The sequence below is a fragment of the Myotis yumanensis genome, unplaced genomic scaffold, assembly GCF_028538775.1.
Source record: "Myotis yumanensis isolate MYYU_CA2020_CCGP unplaced genomic scaffold, mMyoYum1.0.hap1 SCAF_15, whole genome shotgun sequence".
NCBI lineage: Eukaryota > Metazoa > Chordata > Mammalia > Chiroptera > Vespertilionidae > Myotis > Myotis yumanensis.
In genome coordinates this window covers 44,424,001-44,451,194 of record NW_027223766.1, presented here as the reverse complement: position 1 = coordinate 44,451,194, position 27,194 = coordinate 44,424,001, and the positions used below count along the sequence as shown (strand labels likewise).

Here is a 27,194-nt window from a genome sequence, read left to right as displayed (position 1 = left end):
TTTAAGGGTGAATGAGGAGAACTATTTCTCAGAAGCACAGGAGGACTTTAACCAACAGAGATTAATTTAGCCTCTGCTTGTTATAGGCATTATAAATGATATGCTGGAGCCCCATAAAGTATACTATGAAGGAACTCAAAGGAAAATCCAAAGAGAAGAAAAACTGTGCCAAGTTTTTCGGCTACATTGCTTAGCTTATATCACAATGCCAGCAGGCCTTTGACTGAAATACATAGGACCTGGGACTTAACCAGCAAAAACACTTTGGTAAACATCATAATGATACACACATTTAGGAAAATGATGTTTTTAATTTGAAATGCTATGCAGCTTTGCCTTATATAGTCAGTGCTGGGAAGTTGTGGTGTACCAGGAAATGATTTGCATTTTAGCCTTCGGGCAAAAATATGGAACTTGTAATTATGTCAGAGAGAGGCAAAATCTTCTAACAAGAAAAACTAAAGCTATAAAAGTCTCAGGATGTGTGTTGATTAAACTGTTGTGTGCATTTTGCTCGAAACTTCATAGGAAATTTTCAGGTGAAAAAACACCCTTCTGAATCTTCAATGCTCTATTTGCCAAAGTGCAGAAGTTGTGGGTGACAAGCATGTTCCCACTCCCAGACTGGCCCGCCTGGGGTTTCAGCTCATGGGAAGAAAGCTGCATGTTCGCCCCCGAGATGCACAAGCCAGCCTGGATTCTGTGACGCTGATCAGAGGCAAATCAACTGCCATACAGACAGGCCGCCTCACAGATGCAACTCCACCACCTCCTGGGCCGGGGCTTTCTGCATCTGTGACCCAGCACTCCTCATTTTCCTCCTCGCCCCAGCAGCCCCAGATGGACTTCTCCAATGGGGACTCCATCTGTAGGGTCTGTGGGGTGACCAGAAGGCTGATTGCCCTGCCCCAGAAAACTGGAGTGGAGAGGTAGAGGGAGAGGCTGCAGAGTTTTAGGATTTCTTTGCCCTTCCTCTCCCTAAGAGAGGTAGACTAAGGCCATACTTCAAAGAGCTGCCTGGCTCTGCAGTAGTCACAGATTGGTGCCAATTGTGGCCTGTCCCTCATTTACTGTATGACATTGGCCATATCATTTATCCTTGCTAAGCCTCTTTTCCATGTATGACACTGTGTTAATGATGCCCAGCTCACAGAGTTGTGAGAATTAAATGAGAGGATGTGATATTAAATCTATAGGACCTGATAAAAATACTCTAACTATTACCTGCACTAATAGCATCAGACCTTGAACCTAATCAGGGCTCAGTCTCTTTACTCTTTGTGTGACATTAATATATGCGTAACCACTGTGCTATTCCGCCCGTCTTCTGAATGAGGCAAAGTTAACTGGCTTCCTTAGGTCTTTAAACAAATGAAATGTATCAGCTGCAGACCCGTCACGAACCACTTGCTTGATAGCAACAAAGACATGACTGTGTCTGGGAGATGGGCCTTGCCCCAAATATTTGCTCTATAGCTGTGTTATCACAGTCACCTGCTCCTGTGGCCTCACAGGAAGTATATCCTGGTGTTTATTATACATTATTTTTCTAGCTGGAGTTTATTTTGCAAATCATATAACTGATATAGGACTTACATTTAGGATATATAAAGGACTCCAAGATCTAAGCAATAAGAAAATAATCCAATAGAAAAACAGGTAAAAGATTTGAACAGATGCTTCACCAAAAAAGATATGCAGATGGCAAATAAGCACATGAAAATATCTTAAACATGATTAGTCATTAGAAAAATGTAAAATAAAATTATATTGTGAAACTATTACACACCAATTAAGAAAGATTGACCATATCAAGTATTGGTGAGGATATGGAGGAACTAAGACTCTGTTATTCAATTGGTGGGAATGTAAATCGATGCTACTATTTTGTGTGTTTTTTATTTTAAATTTTATTTTTTAATCCTCACCCAAGGATATGTTTTATTGTGTGTGTGTTTTGTTTGTTGACTTGTGTGTTTTGTGTGTGTGTGTGTGTGTGTGTGTGTGTGTTTTAGAGAAAGAGAGAGAAAAGGAGGCGGGAGAGAGAGAAAAGGAGGCGGGAGAGAGAGAGAGAGAGAGAGAGAGAGAAAGAGAAAGAGAGAGAGAGATTGTTGTGACAGAGAAACATCAATTTGTTGCCTCCTGTACATGCCCTGACTGGAGATGGAACCGCTACCTAGGTATGTGCCCTGACCAGGAATCAAATGCCAACCTTTTTGGTGTATGGGATGACCCTCCAACCAACTGTTTTCCAAAACAGTAGAGCCACCCTGCCTGGGCGATACTTCTGTTTTGGAAAACAATTTGGCAGTTTTTTTTTAAAAAAAAGTGAAACATACACTTATATGGTCCAGCAATTCTATTACTAGAGCATATGTGCATACAAAAAATTTTACACAAATTTTATAGCAGTTTCATTCATCATGTCCCCAAACTGGAGACAACCCAAATATCCATCAGCAAGTGAATGGATAAATTAACTGTGGTATATCTATTTAATGGAATATTACTCAGCAATAAAGAGGAATGAACTATTGAAACATGTTACAACATGGATAAGTCTCAAAATAATTATGCTGGGTTCTAGAAGTCAGACATAAGAAGAATACATACTATGATTCCATTTATATAAAATCCTAGGACATGCAAACTAATGTATTGTAACAGACAGCAGATCAATGATTTCCTTGGGCTAGGGGTAGGAATGAGGGCTTATCAAGGGACTTGAAACTTTTGAGAGTGTTAAATACATTCATTATCTTAATTATAATGATGAATCTCATGGTTGAAAACGTGTAAAACATAAAAATATATATTGTAAATATGTACAGTTTGTTGTATGTAAATTATAGCTCAATAAAGATGCTACAAAGCAATTATAAATATTTGGGCAATGGTATGAAGAATCTTATATAATAAAACCCTCATAGGCAAATCGACTGAATGGCGGAACAACCAGTTGCTATGATGTGCACTGACCACCAGGGGGCAAATGCTCAACGCAGGAGCTGTCCCCTGGTGATCAGTGCACTCCCAAAGAGGGAGCACCGCTCAACCAGAAGCCTGGACTGCGAGAGGGATGTCCAACTGCTGGCTTAGGCCTGATTCCCCTAAGCCAGCAGACGGACATCCCCCGAGGGGTCCGGGACTGCGAGAGAGCGCAGGCTGGGTTGAGGGGCCCCTCCTCCCCACCAGTGCACCAGGCCTCTAGTCAAAGAATAAGGTGAGGAAACCCCTGAGTATTATCCATCAGCTTTCAGGCCTATTAGAATTTCCATTATCCCAACATCATTCGAGTGACTATTTTTTCTGTATACTTTACGAAATATCCAATCCAAGCAGCCAGGAGCCTGAGAAGTGACTCCTCCCAGTGTTGGTAGACCTAAAATATAGCATGGAGCCACCCAATGCCAAGACAAACTGAGAAAGGTTGAGCTTTGTTCATGGAGTTCAGTACTTTGAATTAAATGCATGCTCTGCTTTGGTTCTGCTAGAGGCTACTTTTTTTCAAGTACACAATTTGCTTCCCCGATTGGGTGTGGAATTCAGTAAAACCAGCTTTCGCACTTGCCTTTGTTGAAGTACGTACCTAGATGTGTTTGGAATAGGAGAGAAAAGTAACCAGAAGCAGGTTTACTACAATCTGGGCTTAGTTGTCTGGCTGACCTCTTTCTGCTGGTTTCCTGGGTTGATTAGACTTTGCTAATTGATGGGGCTTAAGGGTGTTAGTCCAGCCTAGTCATCCTGCTCTTGACTTGGACTCAGTACAAACATTCCTGGTGGTGAAGCCATGCATTGTGTTCTTTGGAAGCAGGCATCGGAATGGGATTGCTGGAACAATTGCGTGGCTTCTCTGGTGCAGAAACCACAATGACTTCCACAAACACGGGCTCAGGCAATTTGGCTCTCTTTTGTTCCAGTCTCCGAAAGAAAGAACCCATCAAAGTTCAGAGCATCTTAAACATTTTGAAGTTGTGATACTAAGTGTGAATAATTGGCGTCTGTGGGACTCTGAGAGTGAAAGCAAGGCTTACCGGCGTTTCTCATTACACTAGAGAAAAGAAAAAACCTAGAGTCAGACATCAGCAGTTCCATCTAACATTCATTTTCAACCAGGGAATAGCACGTGCTCCAGTGCTGTACAGTCACTTGCATTTAAACATCCTGTTTCACAACCCATAACCCTGTTCCTCATAGTAACGTTAGTGCCATGGAGATGATACAGCAGGAGCTTGAAAGTGGGACATGTGTAGTCTTTTTCATTTTGCTAAGAACTCGGTTCAATTAAAATTCTGAGCAGTATTATTCAGAGGCAGTGTGGAATGGCGGGCTCTCATTTCTGACCCAGCATTCCTCAAGCACATATAAACCTGGCACTGTAATAGACACTGAGGGATACTGAAGAGAGGGCCTTGTCTTCAGTGAGCCCTTCAGTTTAGATTAGCGGTTCTCAACCTTTGGGTCGCCCACCTGTGGGTCGCGACCCCTTTGGGGGTCGAACGACCCTTTCACAGGGGTCACCTAAGACCATCGGAAAACACATACATAATCACATAGTGTTTTTGTGATTAATCACTATGCTTTAATTATGTTCAATTTGTAACAATGAAAATACATCCTGCATATCAGATATTTACATTATGATTTATAACAGTAGCAAAATTACAGTGATGAAGTAGCAACGAAAATAATTTTATGGTTGGGGGTCACCACAACATGAGGAACTGTATTAAAGGGTCGCGGCATTAGGAAGGTTGAGAACCACTGGTTTAGATCCAGAGACTGAGATAAACAGGCAGTTATAATGCAGCGTGATATGTGTGGTAGAGAAAGTACCTAGGACAGGGGACCTATAGGAGGGTCACCCACCCCAAACTATGAAGGTCAGGGAAGGCTTTTCAAAGGGTGAGTCAGAGTTCCCTCATGAAGAAGCGGAGGGAAGTCTCTTATCACCCATGTGACAATGAGCAAGTCATGCTCCCCGAGCTTCCGTTTTGGAGGTAATAATATCCCTCAGCGGTGGCTTATGAGGATTAAATCAGCTGATGCACAGGAAGCACATAGCCCGTCACTTGCAGGGCAAAGGCCCTTCCTTTCTCTCCCCCTCCTGCCTCCCTCAGTGAGGAACGTGACTTCCGCAGTGGACTACACGGAGGTAGCGTCTGGAGGGTCTTCAGCTGTCCTCTCTGTCACTCGGTGTTTATGCTCCTGCTTCCATTCATGAGGTCTTTTCCCTTTGTAGCGGGTCTAGGCCGTGCTCATGCACAGTGCGAGGTGTTTCATGTCCTGCCTGTGACACTTCATTAGGGGAAGTGGCGGCCTCTGGGCACGTGGTGGAGGGAGACAAAGGCAGCCGCAGGGCTGTGTTGGACAGAACACCATTGTGGCCCTGTGTGTGTGTGGGGTGGGGTGGGGGGGGTGGGGGGTAGGGAGCAGCCATCATCTGCTGTCACAGGGCAGTGTGGGGACCCCTGAGAGAAGGAGGCCTTGTAACCAAGGGGAGAGAAGAGAGGACAAAGGGAAAATCATCTCAAGTACAACTCAGCTTTGCCCTGTACCCAGCTCTCCTGCCAGTAGTGCGTTCTGCTGAGGGTGCTATGAAAGTGAATGGTGCAACTGCTTTTGGGGGACGCTCTGACCGGTGGGCAGGCATTTCCCATGCAAGAAGACAATGCCCACACTCTGCAACCACAGACAGGCTTTGCTTTCGGCCCCTATGCGGTTCCTTTCGTTCATTTCTCTGTGCCTTCTTCCCTTCCTAAGACGACTTTGCATTTTCCAAACGCAAATCGCCGTCTCATGTTGCAGATCCACCTGACCTTCAGATTTCTCTGCACAGCTGTCACAACAAACTACCCCTCGTCTGCTACTAAACGGATCGGACACAGCGGTGCAGGCTGTGAGCTGCCGACTCACGACTCACTCCCCATTCCCGGGGCTTTCCAGGAGAACCTGATGTTATCCAGAACTTCTCATCTGTTTCAAAGGGTACAATTTCCTGCATTCTCTGGAGGAAAATCAAACGCCCTGCGTTTAGGAAAGAGGCCCATCCCTCGCCGAGTTAGCAGACCTCTAGGCAATTATGGAGCGATTATTCCGAATTTAGTGTGTCCTCACCTCATTTCCCATAACAATGACGCCAGTGACCCCACTGTGGGCTTTTCATCTTCCCCGTGAGCTATCAGGAAATAAATCACAAAACTAGAGATAAGCCATGGAACCTCGATTTGATGTCTCTGTTCTCTTCCCAAGCCCTCTAGTCTCTTCCCTGAGGCCACCAGTTCCCCGTTCCCTTTTTTCTTCTATGGTCTCTATTGCGACCCAAGAATCTTTTTCTTTCAGTCTCTCTTCCTAATCTTTTACATGATACACCTGGCCTCCTGATAAATGTGATTCTCTTTAAAAATCACTTTTTGGATTTAGAAATTGCTCTTTAAGCAACATCACTCCCCGCTGGTTTCCCAGGCCTGTTGCTGTCCTGTCCCTTCTCACCTCTGGACTGGGATGTATATTCCACCATGATCTTCACTCCACACTCCAAGCTCATCTCTCCCCAAGTGTCTCCCTCATTCCCTTTTCATTTCCTAAGTTATCTTTTACATTTCCTGCTGTCAGCCATCTGCAGCACCACTTTGCTCTCTCCTCTTCCTAGAAAACTTGTCTTATGAATATTGCCCCCCCACCTCCCGCACCCCTTCTCCCCACCCTGCCCCAATCCCAGGATAATTTTGCTGGCTGTGCACTGATGTGGTGCTATGATGGTTTTATTTTACACGGACTGATTAGGCACTTGGAATAATTGTTTTAGCTCCACTGCTGTGAATCTCTTTGGCTTAGGTTTTTTTTTGTTTTTGTTTTTTGCCACCTTTGGTGAGTCTGACCTTTGGGACAGAGAAGAATGAGTGCATTCATTTCCCCTTGACACCACTGAGACGTGCTCTTCTTCCTGTGCGAGATCCCAAAGCGAGGGATGCTGCGTGCTCCCATTGCGGGAGGCGGGAGCGCGCTGTGGCAGAGTGTGCGTGTGCCCTCAGCTGGTGGTGGCTCGTGGTGCTGTGTGGCAGCCATCTCACAGCACAGAGCAACTGCTCGGATTTGGGGGCAAGTGTACCCCCACATCCGACTTTAAACTGAATGACAGATCTCTGTTGAGTTAACAGTTTATAGCGAGGTGGCATGTTCTTTTTCAGCTCAGGAACCTTCACAGCTGCTTCATGAGGCAGCACGGTCCTATGTGTCTATTTCGCAAGTTGAACAGCAAATTTTGCGGAGAGTGACTTGCTGAGCAGGCCTCCCTGGCTTGGTCTCCCTGGCCTGGGCTGGAACAAGAACTGCAAGCAGCAGCAGGATTCCTGAGGGTCTTTCTGCTTTTGTGTTTATGTGGGTGGGGAGCCTGGTTTCAGAGAGGGGAACTGAAAGGCATGTTCCAAAGGAAATTACTAATATCTCTACCAGAGAGCTCCTTGGATTTGTTATTCGCCAGTTCAGGGGAAGATGCATGGGGGGAAGTGTGCTGTTTAGCAATAAAAACACATTAGCACAGTCTGCTTACTGTAGCCCTATACTGGCGAGTGGTAATTAAATCTATATATTTCTCGCTTTATAGTTTTCTGCAGCTGAGTCTCTTGAAGACTTGTGCACTTTATCTGATGCGTCAAGGCCATATTCTCTCTCCTGCCTCTGGAAGAGGCTGCTGGGCCTTGTAATCGCTTTTTAATATCACCAGATCGAAGACAAATGCTTCCCTGGGTTTATTGGCAGACATAAAGCACTTCCTATTACTCTTATGCTGGGGGTCCAAGCCCTAGAAAGCTAGGACTTTACAAGGCTACAATCCCATTTCCTTTCACACCCTCCTTTTTTTTTTAGTTTTCTTAGATTGTAGGACCTCACTGTCTAGGGTTACCCACTTTGTATTTGACCCCCTAAGGGTGTAAACTGAACTCTTCATGACTCAGTGCTTTTCTTGGTGGGTGAGTCTGGTATGGCTGCTGACTGCGTGGACCTATGACCGAGTCACAGATACAGACCCCTGGTCTCAAGAGCATCCATGCTCGTGGTCAGCCTGGCATCTCAGCTAACAAAGGAGCCGAGAGCTGCCTCATCTACTCTTTGAGTTTCAGTACAGGTTTTGCAAGCCAAGAACACAAGGTTTATCCTAGGGTTCGTGGTGGGTTTCATTGACAGTCTTGGAATTGTAATCATATTACTTCACTTAAGCAGCATAGCCAGGGAGCTGGCTCTTTATTTCTCTCAGCCCCATCATGATGTCCTTCAAAAGTCAGTTACGGTCCTAACCAGTTTGGCTCAGTGGATAGAGCGTCAGCGTGCGGACTGAGAGGTCCCAGGTTCGATTCCAGTCAAGGGCATGTACCTTGGTTGTGGGCACATCCCCAGTAGGAGGTGTGCAGGAGGCAGCTGATCGATGTTTCTCTCTCATCGATGTTTCTAACTCTCTATCCCTCTCCCTTCCTCTCTGTAAAAAAATCAATAAAATATATATATATTTTTAAGAAGTCAGTTACGTTCAACCGTGTGAGAGAGATATCTGCTGTGAGCAGTGGGAATTTAGTTTTTGTTGTTTTGCACACCTAAGAGGGAGACAGAAATCTGGGGAAAAGAGAAGTAAAGTAAGCCCAAGTAATGTGCTTAGACGGCAAACTAAAAACTGCTCAATGGTAAACAGCAAAATGTCAGGGACACAGAATGAGTTAGCTCACGCTCGGGCTGATGGGCTGAGATCACGGGCATCTGCAGAGCGGGGCCACGAGTGCTTCAGTGTGAGCGAGGGGCCTGCGGGTGGGCCTCTCCCCGCAGGCTGTCATCCCCACGCCTCCGAGCTAGAGCTCCTGGGATCCCTGTGGTAAGGCGACTGCCGGTCAGTCTTGCATTTGCCCTGCTCTCATCACGTCGCTGGCCTACTGTCCTTGGACCAACTCCAGAACCATGGGGAGAAGAAAAGGGAATATCATGCCTGGCTTCTCCCCCAGCCGTGAGGGGTTGTCTCCCTTCCTTCAGTCATCCTCCCTTATCCCGACAGTGCCCACACCTTACTTACCCAGGGTGGCAGGTTCAGGGGCAGAGACATTTGAAATGAAGCCTCCTTTTCGTGACTCTTAGGAAAAGTAATGGTGAAGCTGTTGGATACTGGTGACTCCTAGTCCAAGATGGTAGGAGAGGTGGGACTGGGGCGTGCCTCTCCCTGTGCTGGCATCTGATTCTAACAAATAAGAACAGTTCTGGTTCAATTCTCTAATTTTTTTTCCCAGAAGTATAATGTTACAGTATTTTATAAATGTTTGAACTTAAAAAAATTCAAGTAGGTAAGTCTATTTTTTTCTTTTTCATTTCTTATTTTAAAACAATTATAGACTCACAGGATGTGGCAAAAATGATAACAGAGAGAATCCTTTGTGTCCTTTACCCAGTTTCCCCTAATGGTATTATCTATGTAACTACAGTATCACAAATCCACAGACTTCACTCAGATTTCACCATTTTTTACTAGGTGGGGTTTTCTAAGGATTTCAATGCTATGGCATTTTTTTTTTTTTAAATAGCAAGTAGAATTGAAGTTGTAGTTGGAGCAAATGTTCTTGTCTGGTGTTTTCCTTTCTTTCTGTCTTGCCCTGTGTCCCCCATTGTGTGAAAAATACATGCCAGAAAGCATATATCAACAAAGAGTCTGAATGCTTACTCTGAGAAGCAGTAAATTAGGTGCCAAGGAGGACATGAATGTCATTAAGAAGAAATGATCTTGTGTCTAGGAATTATCTGCTTACACAGAATTATCAGCTCTAGACAGTATTTATTTACTAAGCACATAAAATGTATTCAGCACTTTTCTTTGAATTCTAAAGAGGTAAAAGCTACTCTTCAATCTGGAATATACATTCACTCCTCCTACCCAGCCACCTGCTATCCCTTAGGGTCTTCTAAAACTAAGTCCTGCCTGTGTTCACTGAGTACATACTAAATTCAGATCCTAGAGGTTCAAAGGTGGATTCTACACAGTCCTTTCCCACATTGAGTACACAATTTAGTGGGACAGACAGACATTTTGAACATAAATATTTTGAAGAAAGATAACCACTTCAGCAAAGAGAATGCGAAGGAGAAGAGGAGGCAGGAGACAGGGAGATCAGTCAGGAGATTGCTGTGGTGGTTCAGGTTAGGGTAACATGGCCAGAAAACAAAGTGCTAAGGAAGATTTAGAGAGGAAAGATGGGTTTGAGAGCTTTTTAAGAGTTAAATTTGATAGTACTTAGTGATTACTTGTCTGAAGGGATAAAATAGAATCAGATGTCCCGAATGGTCCAGATGATGGGGTGGTGGAAATGCCACACACCAAGAGTGGGAGTTCAGGAGGAAGATCAGATTCTGGAGGAAAAGTCATAAGAAGGGTTTGGATATGTTGAGTTTGAGGTACCTATGGGCATCCAAACTAAGAGACCTTGTTATCCTCTAGATGAGCTCATGCTGTAGATGGTAAATGAAGTGTTGGAGGGAAAGACCTTGCTGGTAGGAATGTATAGTAGGAGAGGGTTACGGAGAGAGCTCTATGAGACTGTCCACCACGTTAAGTGTTTCAGATGTCAAGTGTGATAGGAAACAAACTGTTTCCAGTGGATATAGAACCCAGGCATCCTTTATGATCCTTGTGAGTTCAATTTCAGTTGGCTGGTGGGAGGAGACAAAATGGTAGGTTGAGTAGTGGTTTGTATAAGTGAACCACTTAAGGAAGAGTTTGGGATAAGGTGACTTAGTCAAGTGCTAACATGGAAGATAACAAAAAGTGACTGATATTAAATATTTAAGAACATCCATGATAGAGTGTTGGAGTTGAAATGCAACCCAAGGGACAGTGAGGACCTAGTTCCTTCATGACTCCCTTTATGAGAGGAACTTGTAAATATGCTATAGTTTAAAGGAGAGAACTAATGTCTGATGAAGAAAAAGTAATCATTGAAGTGATGAATCAGACTGTATATTACTGTGGTGAAGTGTAACTACTTGTTTGATGAATTTATGCTATAAATATTTATTGATAGGTATGGTACTGTTTGCTTAGTATACAAAGAACAAAAACAGATTCCTTGCAGAGAACATGCTTGTTGAATTTTATAAAGAGAAAATACTGTTGCTATTCAGTGATGTCTAGCAGGATGACAGACAAAAACATGTAGATATCGTGAGCTATTGAAAAGGCAGCAAGTATTTCTGCCTAGGAGTTGGAGACAGATAACGGGCATTTTTAGCAGAGGGAACAGCATGAGCAGAACCAGAGAGGTATGCAGAGTGTTCTGTGATTTCAAGGACCGGTAAACAGCCTGTCGGGGCTGCAGTGTAAAGGTGGGGGGACAGCAGGGAACGACTGTGAAGACTGGAAGCCACACCGCTGACAGTAAACGGTGAGGAAGCAGATGTTTTAACAAAGGCGCCATTCTCTTTGGGCTTAAGGTAAATCCTGGGGCAGTAAGGAGAATGGACTCGAAATGTAAGGCAGAGAGTTTCAAATGACGGATAATGAGGTTCTGGGCTGGGGAAGTGATGGGAAGGCGGAGGGGAGGGAAGTTTGTCAAGAAAGAATTTAAAGGTGGACTTAGAGGCAACTGTTCACCTGTTGTCCTTGAGGGAGAGGAAAGAATTCAATGACACAGTGCAGTTTCCAACTTACTGACTCGGGGGTGGGAGTAAGGGGCAAAGGAAGAGCGGGTTGCAAAGGAAGATTCTGAGTTTGGTGTTGGGTATTTAGAATTTAGGTTCATGTGGGAGTCTAGGTAGATCTTATGCCAGATCCCAGGCTCTGCTTATGGTGTTAATGAGTGTGAACAATATATTTAATTATGGATCTCCAAGAAGCCCCTAAAGTAGTAGCCTTGGGAAATGTATTTAATCTGCAAGGAACAGAAAACACAGCTCACAGTGACGGAAACAAATGGGGTTTATTTTTCTGCATGACAGACAAGTTGGCGGTGCTGTGTTGGTCCAGCTGCTCAGTGGTGTCAAGACCACTTCTGTTGGACTTGTCCTCATGGTTACCAAACTCAGAATCTTCCTTTGCAACCCGCTCTTCCTTTGCCCCTTACTCCCACCCCCGAGTCAGTAAGTTGGAAACTGCACTGTGTCATTGAATTCTTTCCTCTCCCTCAAGGACAACAGGTGAACAGTTGCCTCTAAGTCCACCTTTAAATTCTTTCTTGACAAACTTCCCTCCCCTCCGCCTTCCCATCACTTCCCCAGCCCAGATGCAGCTCTAGAATTGTGACCACTTTCTTGTCATCTGCTTCTGTTTGGTCTCTTTGAGTAGAACTTGGTCACAGGACCTCCCCTGGCTGGAAGGTAGGCTGGAAGAGTAAGGAAGAGAATTGTTAGTTTTACTTCAATTACTAGTTCCCCATCCTATTAGATGTAATGATTCTTTAAAAAAAAACAACACCAAACTCGCCATATAATTTCTGATGCCTGCTTTATTATCCTAAATTAAGCATCATAGAGACTCTGCATATACTATATTTTCAAATAAATCAGTCTTCTATCCTAGTTGTAATATAAAGGAGAAATCAAAGGAAAAATGATATTCAATGAAGTATTTCAAAACGTAAATTCTGAGGCATGGCTGCGCTAGATGGCAATGAAGCAGTGAGAGGCTTGGCCTGGTGATGGGAGAGCAACAAATGAGCCCAGCCCAGGGGTGTGGTGATGGTGCTTCCAAAACCAGAGGCAGCATTGTCATTGGTGCTTTACCAAAATGAGGACCAGCTCTTGGTCAAGTTCTGAAACAGCATAGTCCTTCCTTGATATGCATGGTAGTTGTTTCTTGGAAAAAAAAAAAATCAACTTGCATTAAAACTGTATAAAACTATTTTTGTTATATTTGTGTATACAATAGAGGTTAGAGTCAAGGCTCAGGTGATAGTTTTTCATATTTAAAAAAAAAATCTGTGAGGAACGCAAGAGAATTCTCAGTACAAAAGATTAGGAAATACAGGAAGGTAGGTGAACTCCTAAGTCATTTCTGTGGAGAAGTAAAACCAAGGGAGTCAGTGAGGAAGGAGTGAGTCCTGGGCAAAGTGTGTACACAACACAGAAGCCGGGCCTGCCCGTTCATCATGATGCCCAGTATTTCTCTGGCGGTATATGGTCCTTCGGATGCAGGAGTGAAGTCCAGCTTGAGGTTGAGTGGGGCTAGGAGAGGGGTACCCAACCCTCGGCTCTTTGAGGAGCCAGAGGAGACCAGAGGGTTGGGTTCTGATGAAATCAGGCAACAGCAGCAGAAAATCATCCAAGAATAGGACACAGGCCCGATGCCCTATCTTCTATCATAAGTCACTAAAGACAAATGAGGAAGAGATTGGGAATGAGCTGGAGGAACAAAGTGAGATAATTGATGAGCTTGCCAGCCTGGTGGAGAACGTAGACAAGAAACTCTGTGCTGAAACCAGGCATGTGAATATGGTGACACAAAGTCAGCATCTTGTGGGTTATTTTATTGCTGCTCGTGGATATTGCGGTGGCTGCAGTCTGTCCTACCAACTGGAGGCCAGAGGGACCACCAGCTGTGACACCTGCCAATGGTGGAGCAAAGCTCAGCACCCTTTTGATACATGAAAGCTGCTCTCAATAAATTCCCTCAAAGCTCTGGGGGAGAAAGGAGTTTGGAAGTGAACTTCAAGTGCCTAAGTCTATGCTAGGATTTAGCACTTCGGGTCTTTATATCTGCTATCCACTCTAGACTGACGACTAAGAGTTAAATTTATAGTGGCAAATCCTATTCAGCAATGGAAGGTTTAGGAGAAATATTTAAGTCTTCACGTAAGCAGTATATTTAGTTTTTAGAAGGAAAAGTGACTGGATAAAATGTCAATAAAAATCTCAGATCCTAAATCTTATTCCTTCTGTCTTTCAGCACATTCTCTTTTCATTGTGTCCTTTCCACTTCACTTAGCCTATTCATTCTGGCATTTCTATCATAGCCTGCGACATTTTCAAAAACTGATATTTTAGGAAAATATTTAGAAATGGAAGCAAAGGGTTTTGCTTTGTTTCCTCAAAATATAGAGCTATTATTAGAGAGAATGTAATTCACAATAGGAGAAAATTTGGTTTGGCTTTAGTTTGCTTCCAGAAGTAAGTAGGAAAGAATGAAAATGACATTATGAAGAATTTTATCTTTTTTTGTGTGAAAAAGACAATCTAACTATGGATTGTGAAGACAATTTAGGAAAAGCAAGTCTTTCTCATATAGTTCTCCAAAGTTGCCTTTGAATGTGTATGTTTCTGAACTCAAAGGGATGGGTTTTTAAAGTATCACATTTTGAAGATTAATGTTCATTTAATGTTTTCATAGTTTGGATTCAAGTAAAGGAACAATGACTTCAACCTTTTGTGTAAGAACAAAGAATATTTTTTAAAAATGTTGTGCAGTTTAAGTTTAGACATTTTAAATATCCTTTAATTGCCTGACTTTTTCCCCCAACTGGTTTATTAGTATTTTTAAGGATTTTAAACAGAAGACCTTGAGTGTCTTTGTAAATGGATTGCCTGACGAATGCATCTTTTTTTTTTTGTAGCATGGACTATTTTCCCCTCTGTGACAATCCCAAGGAATAACCAGATATGTAACAAGTAGTGTCTTGTTTGGGGATTTTGAGGTGCTCCATATGGTGTCCTTGGCCTGATGCGGCATCTGGGTGAATTCTCCATGCTAGGGCAGGGGGTAGTGAAAGTCACAAAGAAACTGTCCTTCCTTTCCTGGCTGCATGAAGGGTGGGAATTGTTCACTGTGCTGCATTGCAGGGCCCTAGGGCATTTTGCTCAGAATTTGGTGCAGTTTCACGCAGTAGACCTTTTCAGTCCAACCTTGGGGAACAAGCCTCCCTATTATTGCGGTCTTCAACCACTTACCGGCCAGCTACTTGCCATTTTCCCCCGGGGCTATGTTTTGTAAAGCCTCTCTGTCTTTGCAAGGGTTGCTCCCTCAGTTGGTTACCTTTTCTTCAGTGCCACGCCCACCTTCCTCACTCACTCATCAGTAAAGTCCTATTTACCCTTCACATATCAGCTCAAGCAGACGTCTCCCTCACCCTCCCCTCCCATCTGTTCTCACAGAACCTCGTCACTACTTCTGTTATAGGGATTTTCACATTATCTCTGACCCTGTTATTATTCTTGGCAGCCCTTTAAGGGTGTGGATATTATCCTATACATTTGTGTCTTTAGTGCTTAGTAGGTGCTCAATAACTTTTTGTTAGATGAATGGGGAAGTGAAGTTATGACTCAGAACAGAACATCTTTTACAATTAATAAAGAAATGTTTGAGATGAATAATGCTATTTTTCTTTGTTGATCACCATGGAATTGCTCCCTTTGTAGACTGTAGAAAAAATAGTGCTGCAGCTTGTTTGATCTTACTTGGTTGCAATGACTGTGTGGGGACGTTTGTGTTTCCGAGCTAAGGCAGACTAACGTCTTCCAGAGGAGTAAACCCTCCTTTCGTTCCATAGTGAACTTTCCTTGGGTCCATATGGTGCCAGTGCTCTGTGGAGATTTAAAGGGTTCATCTTCCAATGACTGTATCATTCATGGTTTTATCCAGTCCTCTTCTTTTTTAGGTAAACTATTAATATGTTTATACTCACTGTTAAAATTGTACATTTTTATTTTTCTGAAATTGGCTCTGAGCCCTGGTACTAATATGAAAGATTTGGTAGTAATTCTGCATTCATTATTCATCTTATCCAAACCATTGTTGATTTTATATGCCAAAATATTTCTGCTTTTGGCCTAGGTCTTTTCACACCGAGGAGGGCTGGTGTTTTTAGTCCTTTCATGCAAATAAACTGGCTCCTTTGATCATCCATCTTATTTAGATTGACTCCAAGTCTATAATTTTTTTTTTCATGGATGCTGACCCTAAATTTGTGAATTAGAAGAGAATTTCTTTTAAGTTGTCCTCAGTTATTTGCCTCTATTTGGCCTTTTTTGTCTGTATACTTTACTATTTTAATTTTTATTGTAAATTCCTATTTCTTGTTGGGAATGAACAAATTTATATCAGATTATAATCCCTGTGTTTTTGATGACATACTATATTTTACAGTGTTTTGTAAAGTGGAATGTGATATAGCCATATTTTGTTGCATTTTTATTAGGTTTCTAAATATAGGCGGTTAGTAATAATTATAATTTTCTATGTATTAATGAAAACATATTTTAGTTGGGTTAATATATATTTCTAAAAACAAAAATAATAAGAGATTCTTGTAGTGCTACATTGGAGAAATATATATTTATGCATTCTAGCCAAGAATTACATCAGCAATTTTCAGATTATGTTCTAGGGAAAACAAGGTTTAGAATCAACTAACATGCATTTAATGTTTAGTTACATTGAGTGTTTTAAGTGATTTTCCACATAAGTCATTGTTTTGTGCCTTTAATCTTAAACTTTCTAAAATGCCAGTATTATACTCAGGGGGAAGTTGATCCATTAAAAGGTAACAAACCATCATCTTTTAAATTAAGCTACTTAAAAAAAAGCATTTATTACACTTGTGGGATTTGAAGATACAGTGTAGTTAAGGTATTTAGAACAACACAGATACAGTTTTTGTTTGAAAGTAATTATATATTTTTTTTTTGTTTCAAAATTAATTTCACTGATCATTTAGGGGGCATCAAGTATTATTATCGAAGTGGCATGTTACCCATTAATTCAGCTGACAGACATGCGAAAAGATGTAACAATGAAAACGTAGGCACTGTTACCTTTAAAACAGAATGCAACCTAAAAATGATGATTGGGTGACCTGACAGGGTAACACACCACTCATTCCTTCTCTCAGCTGTTCCTGGAAGCTGTCTTGAGCTATGTCTTCTCTATAGCCTTTCATGATCTCCTTTGTTCTTCTCTGGGTTCTCATGCTACTCTGTGTATGAGTCGGCTAGTGTACCTATATTTTATTATAGTTATTGCTTCTCAGACTGTGTTTAGGGATGCTTCATTGAATTTCTATTATATGTAAACTAGAAGCCCGTTGCACGAAGATTTGCACAATAGGCCTTCCTTCCCCTGGCTGCTGGCACCGGTTTTCCTCTGGCACCTGGGAACCCAGGCCTTTGGTCCGGCAGCAGCGAGGCTTGGCGGCCGCAGCAGAGAAGTCAAGCCTCTTCAGTCTTCAGTCTTCACTCTGGCCAGAGCCTTCAGTCTTCGCTCCACGCCTGCGTATGCAAATTAACCGCCATCTTTGCTGGGTTACTTTGCATAGTTGCTCTGATTGGCTGGTGGGCATAGCGGAGTGACACCAATTTGCATGTTTCTCTTTTATTAGTGTAGATGCATACAGTTTCTTCAAAGAAAACAATTCTTAATCCTTCGGGAAGTGTGCTAGTTGCTCCAGTTACCTGGTTGATTGTAGCTGCTGGTTTATCTGCTGCCTGGGAATCTCAACAAAAGCCTTGATTTACTTTCTAAAAAACAAGGGTATTGACTGGGATTCCTAAGCTCTCTTGTGTCTCCACAATGCTATCATTATATGATTCTAATCCATCACTAGAAATGTATCGTGAAATTGTTAATGAATGCTTGCAGAATGCTTAGGGAATTTTTAATGAGAAGCAGATACTTGTGGTTTGTCTTAATTAATAGATGGCTTATTAACTTTTTTTTTTTTGCACCAACAGTCCATTCTTTAAAATGTACTTTCAAGAATAAATTGCAATCTGGGGAAATATTTTAATATCTTAATAAAATTTAACTTTAAAAAACAAGCATTATTATGATCACTGTAGAAACCAAGAATCTATCTATGTAAGTAGTTATAATAACAGGGACAGCAGCAGCAGCAATATACAGTTTTCATGATTTTTCAAAATATTTAAATATGATAGCAAGATTTTATTCCTAAAGGAGGCAAGACATGTACTTTCATACCCTAGGGGAGCTAAGATCTAGAGATTAAAGGCCCATTCATTCCTTAAAGAAAAATGTGCTAAATGCCTATGTATGGGTACAATGATTGAAGGTGCAATGGTAATTTACTCTATTTGATTCTGAGAATAGGAGAGACAGATTTATAAACAAATGTATTAGTTGATAATATAGTTCATTATGGTAGAAACACAGAAAATGTTTCTACCACGTAGAAACATTTAACTTTGGGGTTAAATGTTTGAGTGCATATAACTCTGGGGTGTTTGAGGCTCCACAGAAAAGCTGATTTTTAAAGCAGTTTCGTTAGAGAAGGAGTTATGAAAAGGCCCAGGTGTTTGAAGGACAGTGTCAAGTTCAATGTAGCTAGAGCATTACTGTCCAGTATAAATACTAGTATAACTATGTAAGTTAAAATTTTCTAATAGGCATATTTAAAAGTAAAAAAGGGACAGGTAAAATGAATAATAATAAATTTTATTTAATACATCTGATGCATTTTATTTATTTTTCGTACTTAGATATGAAGTATTTGATTTTAAAGAACAAATCAGGTGTTTATTTTACATTTACAAAACATCTCAATTTGGGCTAGCTACATTTCAAGTTCTCAGTATCTAGAAGATATGAGAGAGAGAGAGAGAGAGAGAGAGAGAGAGAGAGAGAGAAAGAAAGAAAGAAAGAAAGAGAGAGAGGAGATATGCCTTTTGTTTCTTCTTGTCTGAGTGCTGTGGCTAGGACTTCCAGTACTAAGTTGAATAAGAGTGGTGAAAGTGGACAACCCTTTCCGGTTCCTGATCTTAAGGGAAATTCTTTTAGGTTTTCAGCATTGAGTATGATGTTAAATTAACTATGGGTTTTTCATATATGGCTTTTATTATTGTTGAGATATCTTTCCTTTATTCCCACTTTGTTGAGAGTTTTTATCATAAGTGTGTGCTGCTCTAGTTATCTTTTTATTTTAATCCTTTAGCATATTTTAAACAGAAATATGAGGTAGCATGTAATTGCATGGTTTTAATAAATGCTGCCTTAATAAGGCCAATCCTTGCCTCTTTACTTCTTCGTTCCTGGAAGTTATGGTACCTGAATTTGATGGTGGGAGTTGGGCAGTGGGTGAGAAGGGAAGGATAATCCTGTTTGAAAAGCAATTCCTGGGTTGTGGGCAGATAGCTGTGAGATTCTTTTCCTAAAACATGTTTCTTATTTACACAGACTATTTTAGGAAGGAAACGAACTGGAAAAAAAAAAATGAAGTTTCTTCTCTTCACATTTGTTGGTGCTCACCTTTTAGCCTTGAACTCTGGCAAAGCTATATTCAGGAATGACACCTCGCAGAGGACTTTCCAAGAAATAAAAGAAGAAATAGCCCGCTATGGAGATGTCGCTAAAGCAATCATAGACCTTGCTGTTTATGGCAAAGCTCAGAACAGATCCTACGAGCGATTGGCACTTCTGGTTGATACTGTTGGCTCCAGATTAAGTGGCTCCAAGGGTCTAGAAAAAGCCATTCAAATCATGTGCCAAAACCTAAAGGAAGATGGGCTAGAGAATGTCCACCTGGAGCCCGTCAAAATACCCCACTGGGAAAGGGGAGAAGAATCTGCTGTGATGCTGGAGCCGAGGATGCAGAAGATGGCTATTTTGGGCCTTGGAAGCAGCATTGGGACCCCTCCAGAAGGTATCCCTTGTGGGTTTTACCAAGTCAATTTGTCGTGTACTTTATAAAACTAACGTCGTATAGCATAATTTATTGCGGTATTCATGATTCATATTATAATTTGGGTGGTAAGAAGGAAAATGTATTCATTTCCTATTCCATTGGTTTAATGCAGTGGTTTTCAACCTTCTGGCCCTTTAAACACAGTTCCTCATGTTGTGACCCAACCATAAAATGATTTTCGTTGCTACTTCATACCTGTAATGTTGCTACTGTTATGAATCGTAATGTAAATATCTAATATGCAGGATGGTCTTAGGCGACCCCTGTGAAAGGGTCGTTCGACCGCCAAAAGGACCGCTGGTTCAATGAGTTCTCTACTGTTACACTCTATTTTCTTTCTTCTTCCTTCTCTCTCTGTCCTCTGTTACTTTAAGAAAGGTGATTGTGTAGGGCCATTTTTTTAAAATGAAGTATATACAGCTGTTGGCATGTGATATTTATCAGTCCTATCACTTGATAACTTGAAATTTGAGATATATGTTAATAGGATAGAAAAACTATGACTTCTTTCAAGTGGCCTCAATGTGCAGAATTTTGTAGAATTGGTGAGATAAGGAACTGAATTGTGTGCTTTGAATTGCTTTGAGTTAATTATTTTTACGGAACCTGAGGATTCTAATGCCAGGGTGGCATTCTACCTTTATTTATAGGACACTGGCTCAGCTTCCTCAGACAATATAAATGTTTAGATCAGAGAGATATTACCAGTCAACAGTGAGCTATCAGTCCGTCTTGAATGTATTCGCGGGCTTTTTCCATGGCTGAGTAACTAGTTTATAGAAACTACTTGGCCTTCTCTAAACATTTTTTAGAAACATTTAATCTTGCCTCATGCCAAGAGAAAGACCCAAAAGATAAATAGATGTTCAGGTTTTTTAATCATCTTTTTTCATTTAATTCACATACCATAATATTCACCCATTTGAAATACATATACAATTTAGGGGGTTTTAGTATATTGAGCAACCACCACAACAGTGTAATTGTAGACCATTATCATCAGCCCAAGAAGAAACTCATTAGCAGTTCCTCTCCATCCCTGCCCGTCAACCCTCCTAAGCCTTAGGCTCTTTGTCTTTATGGATTTGCCTATTCTGTATATTTCACATGAATGGAATAATGCACTCATGATGTGGTCTTTTGTGGGTGGCTTCTCTTATGTAGCATAATGTTTTCCAGGTTCATCCATGGTATAGCATGTATCAGTACTTAATTCATTTTATTGCTGAATAACATTCCATTTTATGGCTATACTACATTTATTTATCCCTTCATCAATTGATGAACATTTGTGTGTTTTTTTTCTACCTTTTGGCTATTATGAATAATGCTGCTATAAACATCAATGCATAGTTTTTGTATGTACATATGTTTCATTTCTCTTGGGTATGTCCCAGAGGTAGAATTGCTGGATCATATGGTAACTTTATGTTTAACTTCTTGAAGAACTGCCAAAAGTTTCAAAAGTGGCTGCACAATTTCACATTTCCACCAATGTAGTTTAATTTTTTATACATACTTACCAACACTATTTTCTGGTTTTTTGGTTTTTTTTTTTCAGTTATAGCCATCCTAGTGGGTGTGAAATGAAATCTCATGGTGTGTTTTTGTTTTTGTGTTTTTCCCCCCATTTATTTGGATACACCTTGAATAAAAAGATGGTGATGATACAATGATTCTTAGAAGCTTTTTGTCTAGCAGAAAAGTATAGAATGAACTGTTTCAAATTTTTCTTAACTTTTAACATAGGGTCTTACAGCAGCACCTTTATCTTGACCCTAAGATCATGGTTTTACTGGAAAAACCCTGGATTTTATGATTTCCTAGAGGCTATTTTATTCTTTGAAAATCTTTTTATCAGGAGATACTGGTTTTATTTTTGAACTCAGCAAAACTTAGTTCAAAAATACTTCCTCAAAATTCTATTTGAAAATCAATTTTTCTTTAGTTTATATATAAAACTTATATATAGCTTAAATAAACAAGATGGTACTATAGTATCATTGTGTTTTTTATTTACATTTTCCTAATGACTAATGATGTTGAGCATCCTTTTATATTTTTATTGGCCATTTGTATATCTTCTTTGGAGAAATGTGTATTCAAATCCTTTGCCAAATTTTTATTATTATGGGCTATTTGAATTTTTATTATAGAGTTGTAAAATCTCTTCCTGTATTTGGATACATGTCCTTTGTCAGATTATGATTTACTAATGTTCTCTCCCATTCTATGGTTTCGCTTTTCATTTTCTTGATGGTAATAGTTGCTCCAGAAAAGTCTTTAATTTTGATTTAGTACAATTTATCTACATTTCCTTTCATTGCTTGTGCTTTTGGTGTCATATGTAAGAAACCATTGCCTAAACTAAGGTCACAAAGATTTATTTTTATATTTTACTAGAGGCCCGGTGCACGAATTCATGCACCAGTGGGGTTCCTCGGCCTGGCCTGCAGGATTGGGCTGAAACTGGCTCTCTGACATCCCCCGAGGGGTCCCAGATTGCAAGAGGGCGCAGGCCAGGCTGAGGGGCCCCATCGGTGCATGATCAGGGCCGGGGAGGGATGCAGGAGGTTGACCAGCTGGGGAGGGACCACAAGAGGACTCCAGGGCGTGTCCGGCCCGTCTCGCTCAGTCCCAATTGACTGGACCCCACCAGCAAGCTAACCTACCAATCAGAGCTTCTGCCCCCCTTTTGGTCAGTGCATGTCATAGCGACTGGTCGACCAGTCGACTGTCTGCCTCCTGATGGTCAGTGCTCGTCATAGTGAGTGGTTGAGAGGTCTTAGCATATCATTAGCATATTACGCTTTGATTGGTTGAATGGCCAACCTGATGACCGGACACATAGCATATTAGGCTTTTATTATATAGGATTCTAAAAATTTTACAGTTTTAGCTCTTACACTTAAGTCTTTGAGCTAAGTGTAATTTTGTATATTGTGTGGGATAGGAATCCAACATTATTTTTTTGCATGTGGTTATTCAATTGTCTCAACATTATCTGTTGAAAAAACTATTCTTCCCCCATTAAATTAGGTGCATTACATTAATTTTCAGATGTTAAACTAACCTTGCAGTTCTGGGATAAATCCTACTTGGATATGGTTTATAATCTTTTTTATGTTACTTAATTCACTTTGCTAGTATTTTGTTGAGTAGTTCTATATCTATATTTATAAGGAATATTGGTGTGTAGTTGTATTTTTGTGTGAGATTCTATCTGGTTTGGTATCAGGATAATTCTGACCTCAAAGAATCAATCAGAAACTATTACCTTGTCTTTTATTTTTGGAGGAGTTTGAGAAAGATTGGCATTAATTTTTTAAATTTGTAGTAGAATTCACCAGTGAAGCCATCTGGACCTGGGCTTTTTTGTGGGAAGATTAATTATTAATTCAATATCTTTTCTTGTAAATTTATTCAGATTACTATTTTTTTTTTTCTTGAGTCAGTTTTAGTAGCTCGTTTCTTTCTAGGAATTTATTTATTTTATCTAAATTATGTATTTTGTTGGCATAGAGATATATTATTTTCTGATAATTATTTTTATTTTTGTGAGGATAGGAATCCCAATTACTGTTTGGTGTCATTTGCTTTCAGTCTGAAGAACTCCCTTTACTTTTTTTTTTTTCTCAAAGTATATATGCCAGCAGAAAAATTCTCTAGGCTTCTATCTTTATTTCTTTATGTAATCTTTATTTTTGAAACAGTTTCACTGGATATGAGATTTTTGGTTGACAATATTTTACTTTCAAAGCTTTAAATTTGTGATCCCATTATCCTCTGGCCTTCATTGTTTCTGATGAGAAGTCAGCTGTAAATGTTATTGGGATCCCCTTGTATTTGATGAGTCAGTTTCTCGCACAGATGTCAAGATTTTCTTTTTACTTTTGGTTTCCAGCATTTTGAGTCTGATGTATTTAGGTGTGGATATCTTTGCTTTTATCCTGCTTTGAGGTTGTTGAGCTTTATGGATGTACAGATTAATGTTTTCCATCAATTTGGGATGTTTTCAGCTATTATTTCTGTGAATATTTTTATGACTTTTTTGTTGTTTTCTTCTGGTACTTCCATTATGAGTATTTTGGTGCATTAATGGTGTCCCACATTTCTCTGAGGCTCTGCTTATTTTTCTCTCTTCTTTCCCTTCTATGTTCTTCAGAATATATAACCTGCATCAGTCTATCACCAAGTTCATTGATTATTTTTTCTCTTAAGTCAAATATACTATTGAGCCCCTCTACTGATTTTTCCCCCCAGTTATACTTTTCAGCTCCAGAATTTCCATTTGATTTGTTTTTATAATTTCTATCTCTTTATTGATACTCTCTATTTGATGGGGCATTGTAATCATACCTTCCTTGAATTCTTTAAGAAGTATTTAGTTCCTTGAATATAATATAATAACTGTTTGAAGTCTTTATTTGATATGTTTGATAACTAGGCCCCCTCAAAGGCAATTTCTATTGCCTGCTTTTTTCCTGTGTATGAGTTATGCTTTCTTGTTTCTTTTCATGAATCGTAATATTTTTGTTGAAAATTGAAGATTTTATATAATATATTCCAGCAACTCTAGATACTGATTCCTCTCCGTTCTCCTCCCCCATACACTGGAGGTTGATGTTTTTGTTCTTTGTTTTGTTCTTCATTTATTTAATGACTTGGTTGTACTAACTCTGTGAAGTCTCTCTCTCCCACAGTGTAAAGATTCTGATGTCCCTGTGCAGAATTCTTTTATTTTCCCCTATTTTTACTTTTAGTCTGGCTCCCTAGGAGTCATTGCGGGTCTGCACAAGCCACTTATTGGTCAACACTTATGCTTCAGCTCTCTTAGCCAGTTATATTTTCACCCTTACCATTGGGTGTTTATGTTACTTGGCGGCTGTTACTAAAACTTAGGGAGCTTATGTATTTGCCCCAAGTTCAGTGAGGGCCTGGCACAGCCTTGGGCATCTACACGGTCGTTCAGCCTGCTAGGATGCATGTGATTGTATTATTAAGCTTGACTTAATAATAATTTCCCCCGGGGCGATTAGCTTCTTTTTCAGCTAGTGTTTGGTTAGACGTTTTGCTTATGCCTCTTGTTCTAGTGAGGGTTTTGCCCTTTTTTGATGGATCTGTGTGGGGAAGTGTTTTCAAGTCTGACCCATGTTCTGTTTTAATTGTTTCTGAGTAGGAACATGTACATAGCCTTTCCAGTTGCCAGGGTTTACTGTGATCCCAAGAAGGCTTTCCTTGGTTGTTTCCTTCCCTGGTTCTTTCTGTTAAACTTGTGAACGTTCTGCCGTTTTGCTTATTGCTAATAGTATCATTAAGCCATCAACAACTCCGTAATTGCTTTCTACCAAGCTCTTCACTGTTTCCAACAATACCCTTGTATATGGAACTCCCTGTGTTCTGCTTCAAATAAAGTCACTCCCTGGGTAAGAACTGAAAAGCTCTTCATCCTCCTTGCCTGCTTCTTCCTTGGGAGAACGTCTGTGCTACTTCTCAGGAGGTAGGCACAGAGATAGTGGCCTGTTTCTCTAAAAGTGATATCTCTAGCAGGTGCTAGACATGGAGGATGGGATCTCTCGGTCTCCTCAGCTTGTTTCTCCCAGGGTGGAACCACTGCCCGTGAGTGGGCTGAGACAGTGGTGATCGAAGCCCCAGTATTCTTGGCACCTACACTTGGGGTTGGGTTTCTATCATACAAGTAGGGACTGGGTTGAGGAATGGGACCTCAGTTCTTTTGCAGTAGAGTACCCGGAATAGAGTTTCTGTAACGGATCTGGGAATGGGAGAAGGAAGCAGGTCATGGCCCAGATGCTACAGACTCTCATTATTCTAACTCAGATTTAGTAGGTTTTCCTGAATGAATGTTTCTTTTCTTTCTTTCTTTCTTTTTTTTTTTTTTGCTTTTTGATTTTTTTTTTTTTATTGATTTCAGAGAGGAAGGGAGAGAGAGCATGGGCGCGCGCAAGCGAGAGAGAGAGAGAGAGAGAGAGAGAGTGAGAGAGAGAGAGAAACACATCAATGCTGAAAGAGAATCATTGCTTGGCTCCGAATGAATGTTTCTTCATTGGTATGCCCGTAGGACAATTTTGAGAGACTTTGATTGTTTTAAAATTAATTTTTCCCAGTTAAATAATTTTGTAAGAGAGATCTGCCAAATTTCTTACACTACCATTTTGGAAGTACCACTGTGATGGCCAGTTTTGATCTCTCTGAGGCTGCATGAATAGGTGGTAGAGTCCTCTAAGGTATCAGGGAGCCCTCCGCCTGAATTGTATATATGTGTGTGTATATATATATATATATATATATATATTTTTTTTTTTTCTTTCTTTCTTTCTTTCTTCTTTTTAAGACTTAAAAGTCTAGATTTTTTTCTGTGTGAGAAAACCAGCTTCCAAGAGGTTAGGTAGTTTGCTCAGGGTTACACAACTTGTAAGAGAGGCCAAGTTCAGGCATGAACAACTGTCAACTCCAGAGTTTGTGCTTTTAGTCATTAGATTATATTGCCTCACATACAAATATTTTAATGTTATTTCAATTTATAATATTTGTCTTTTTTAGACATCTGACTGAAGCACACCTGTCTCAAAGCTGCTGATACCTGTAACTGTGATGGCAGAATATATTTCTGTTTGTACCTTTTTTGGGGACACTTTTCTCATTTTTTTCTTATCCTCATTTTTAATTCTGTAGCTGGGCCGGCTCTTCTCTGGCTATCTGCCTGGTATCGAAAACTAAGCCAAGTTACTGATTGCTCCTGGGGCCTTCAAGACCCAGGGGAACTGAATTTTACTTACTGGAATCTATTGTTGTGTTCCAAGACTCACTTTCTCCCCACTCCTCATTCCCTGGGGCTCCAAGTAGATAAACAGTTGTCTGGCAACTGGACTATTTTAAGTTCTGAGGAGACTGGAGAGTTAGGCTAGACCAGGTGTGGAAAGCTTCCTCAGGAGATAATGTGAAATCAGTGTAAAGGGACTTCTAGATGCAGGGAGTGCAGAGCTCATCTCCCAGGAAACCCATGTTGTATCCTTGGTTTAGCCCCCTACGAGTTGTGTGACCTTGGTCTAGTCACTTAATCTCTATGGATCTTAATTTTGTCACTTGTAAAATGACTTGGCTGGAATGTAAATCTGTCAGGTCTCCTCAAAATTGGGTAGGCTGTGATCTTTATGAGAATTCACAAGGGATCAGTGAAGCTAGAGTTTATGACAGCAGGATTCTCCTAGGTGTATGCTACAGAGCAGATTGCTTATATAAAGAAAGGTAATGTTTTCTTTTTTTACCTTTCCAATTCTAGGCTGGAGTATTATAGTATGTGCTAGTTTATTTGTGTCAGGGTTAGGGCTCTGTGAGATATCTGTGAAGAGTTGGAGGAAGACAGATATACAAGCAGGCCAAGTAAGATGTGATGCTGAGTAAAACAGTCTTAGCCTAGTACACTTTTAGGGAATGTAGACTGGTGCAGCTACTGTGGAAAACAGTACGGAGGTTCCTCAAACAATTAAAAATGGAACTTCCCTTTGACCCAGACATCCT

At 40.6% G+C, this 27,194-nt stretch overlaps 1 protein-coding gene across 2 annotated transcripts in view; it reads left to right on the top strand.

Moving 5' to 3' along the window:
- Window positions 1-27,194, top strand: part of CPQ (carboxypeptidase Q) — a 341,853-nt gene that overhangs the window by 40,769 nt on the left and 273,890 nt on the right. For both annotated transcript variants that reach the window (XM_070392147.1, XM_070392148.1), the window contains exon 2: window positions 19,148-19,613. In XM_070392147.1, the coding sequence (XP_070248248.1) occupies window positions 19,184-19,613 (430 nt within the window). In that variant the 5' untranslated portion in view covers window positions 19,148-19,183. The remainder of the gene's footprint in view (window positions 1-19,147; window positions 19,614-27,194) is intronic.